Here is a 3227-nt window from a genome sequence, read left to right on the forward strand (position 1 = left end):
TTCATTCTTGCCAATACTTGTTTAAATATCCTTAATATTTAAATCTCCTTTAGGATCTGAATGAAAATTCCCTCCACTATATTATTCTAGCTATTCAAGTTGTCTAGACACTTTTAGAAATATGCTTTATTTCTGAAGTGTAATATTACAGTTTTTGCGAAATTCTCCCAATCTGTGTGGTATTCAGATAAAGTATTACGTATATTTGGCATGCATTAATAGTTTGAATGAGAGAGAGACTTTGCCAAGGCACCAACACAGTATTTAATATAGAACGAGGCTACAAAATGAGTGCAGGACGGAGACAAGGATATACTGAACCACATTACACAACACACTGACAGTTAGGCAAAAAGTCTGGGGACCCTGAGCCCCTACATCAGAACAGGGTGGTGTTTACTTGATAAAACGGGAACCTACCGTCAAGTCTCTTGTGGCGAACACTCTCGGTGAGGACTCCAGCTGTGGGTGTTCACGGCGGAGTCGAAACCTGTGATGACGGGATACCAAGGGGTGATCGTACTGCTAGACAACGTTGCCGGAGCTGCCGGGGTGGGAGAGATGGTCTCGGGAATTCCCGAGGGTAGAATCAACGGAGACCAGCTGTGGACTAACCCTTGCGTAGTAGCGGCGGTGTATGGCAGCTTGTTGGCGGCAACGAAGGCAAAGTGGGGGTACAGCACGGAAGGGTAAGTAACGGGATAGGCGAGACATCTCTCTTCCAGTGCCGCACACTTGGCCCGGGGAGACCCAGAACGGCCACCACTGCAGTAAGCTTGACCTGTCCGGACACAGTCACCAGCACTGGTACACCGATTATCTGCAGTCCGTGAAGTGCAGATGACGGAATCGGAACAAGTCGACACAGTCCTTACTGACGGTTCCTCGGAAGGAGTTTTGCCAATGATGCTGTCAATGGTGAAAGACGTCGACTTGGTTCTGGCCGGAACGATGCCTTCTGGTGGCTCCCGCTTCATGACTTTGGAGTCACCAGCACATCTGGACACAGAATGAGGGTCAGCGACTTCCGATTCCGCACTGACCTTGTTGACAATGACCGCAGGTCGCGACGGAATCTGCCTCAGGTCGGATCTACACAACGAATCGGGTTGCTTATCTCGTATAGTTTTGGCCGAGGATGCCACCGCACTAGGATCCACTCCGATGGATTTCTTTTTCTTATGAAGAGTAAATTCGTCGACAGTCACATTAGGTCGAGACTTCTCGTCTGTCACAGGATCGGGGGTTTGGTAGGGGGTTTTATTCCTTCTCTTCCTCCTCCGAAAATTGCCATTCTCAAACATTTCCTCGGAGTTCGCATCCAGAGTCCAGTAGCTGCCTTTCCCCGGCTTCCCTTTCTCGCGGGGCACCTTGATGAAGCACTTGTTCAGACTCAGGTTGTGTCGGATGCTGTTCTGCCATCCCTGCTTGTTGTCATGGTAATATGGAAACCGATCCATGATGAACTTGTAGATACCGTCCAGTGTGATCTTCTGCTCGGACGAACTCCGGATAGCCATAGCGATTAAGGCGATATAACTGTACGGAGGTTTCTGAAGAGGAGGGTCCTGTCGACGCTCGGTGGTCACCGGTTGCGGTTGGGAAGGACGCACCGTCGGCAGCACCCCGGAAATGTCATACGAACCCAGCGACGTAAAGGTGGTGACATCACTCCGCAACGCTGCAGCAGCATGGGGATACAGTACGGGATTGTATAAGAAACTGCGGTGTTCGTTAAACAGATTATAGTAGCGTCCTGCAGGCGAATTCATACCGGTGGACACTCACGATGGCAACACACAGAGTAACCATGAACTTCTAAAAAATAAAAATAAAAAAAACAAACAAACCCTACAGTGTCGTGTTGTTGACGGGACGATTAGCGATCGCTAGTCGGCCAACTCCGCGCTATACACACCCCGATTACACTACGCGAACCTTCTAGGAGTATGAGTTTATCAGTTCCGGCTATCATCCACCAGCAACCGATAGACAGGATGGCTCACGTGTGTGTGTGTGTTTGTCTAGTGGCCAACAGGGAAAGAAGCCTCGGCCGTCATAAATTGTGGTCTCTGTTATCGGGCGACGAGTTACACGATGTCTTCTTCTTCCGTGCTATCCAAGGGTTTATATACACACACGCACACACACACACGGAATGAGACAAGAGAGAGAGAGGGAATGAACAACTGTGGGCCAAATAGGTTTGCTTGTCCTGTGAGCTGTGAAATTAGCAGACGTAAGGTCTGCCTCGAGGAATATTTGTTCTCCCGCGTATTTTCAGATTCAACACCCGCGTAAAATAAACCACTGGATCGTTTGGTTTTCGCGCCATTTCAGTGTTGCCATTTCACACGGTCTTTGTTACAAAAACACATCAATCACACTTTGATTAGGAAAAGCGGGGAAACGAGAAGGTTAGAGGCTGGTGAACAAACACTCCAAGGGGCGATCGACACTAAGGCGAACCGGGCAGAGAGAAACTGCTGTCTGCTTTCTCTTCGTGATGATGATGGTGGTGGCAATCGGCGAAGGAGCGCCAAACCCAAAAGTACTTTGCCTTCCTGTAGCTGCACTTAACTAGAGAAAAAGCCTTATAACCGTCCCCGTTTAAATCGATGACCCCCTTGCTCTCCGTCGGCCGTAATATATACAACATAGCGAGACTTTGTTGAATGTTATGTCTTGCTGTTGTTTTTCTAAGGTCAAAGTTGAGTTTTTGATGAGAGCATAAACGCTACGAAGAACAAACAGCCCGTCAAGAAGGTGTATTGTCCGACCAGCCCACACACGTCAATTAAACACTCGTGTCGCTATGACAACCACTGACTGTGTCCAATCAGCAAGCAGCGGGCTCTTCGTTTTATTTATAAGAGTTTAACAGCTCATTATCCGGGCCCACCCAAGATGTGTGGGATTTTTGTTTTTGCTTCTTGTTTCGGGGTTCCTTAAAGGCTGTCTAGCGGACACCTATTGGGTACAAACACACTGAGTTTGATTCATTTGTCACTTTAGTATGTCTTGCGAATATATTAAACTAATCTTACACTAGAACTTCGTTTCCGTCACGAAATCAATTCCCCCCCCCCATGTACGTAACTATACTAGAAAGGGCATTCTTTGTATTGCCGGAATATTTACTTCGCCACCCTGAATAAATAAAGTCTTCTCTGTCAAGTTTGTTTTTCTTTGTACTCCCTTCCTTTTGAGTTATATTTTGCACGTGT

At 47.5% G+C, this 3227-nt stretch overlaps 1 protein-coding gene across 1 annotated transcript; it reads right to left on the reverse strand.

The window, feature by feature from the left end:
* Positions 1-240: 240 nt before the first annotated feature.
* LOC150096640 (uncharacterized) lies at positions 241-2623 on the reverse strand. The gene has a single exon (XM_090408338.1). The coding sequence runs from the start codon at positions 1770-1772 to the stop codon at positions 423-425; it is 1350 nt and encodes a 449-aa protein (XP_090264464.1). The 5' UTR covers positions 1773-2623; the 3' UTR covers positions 241-422.
* Between the last annotated feature and the right edge of the window lie 604 nt (positions 2624-3227).

This window comes from Typopeltis vanoorti, chromosome 18 (assembly GCF_054136105.1).
Source record: "Typopeltis vanoorti isolate ZY-2024b chromosome 18, IOZ_Tvanoo_1.0, whole genome shotgun sequence".
NCBI classification, from domain to species: domain Eukaryota; kingdom Metazoa; phylum Arthropoda; class Arachnida; order Uropygi; family Thelyphonidae; genus Typopeltis; species Typopeltis vanoorti.

Excerpts from the sequence above, each read along its gene's own strand:
- LOC150096640 (XM_090408338.1), bottom strand. The coding sequence starts at position 1,772 with ATGAATTCGCCTGCAGGACGCTACTATAATCTGTTTAACGAACACCGC.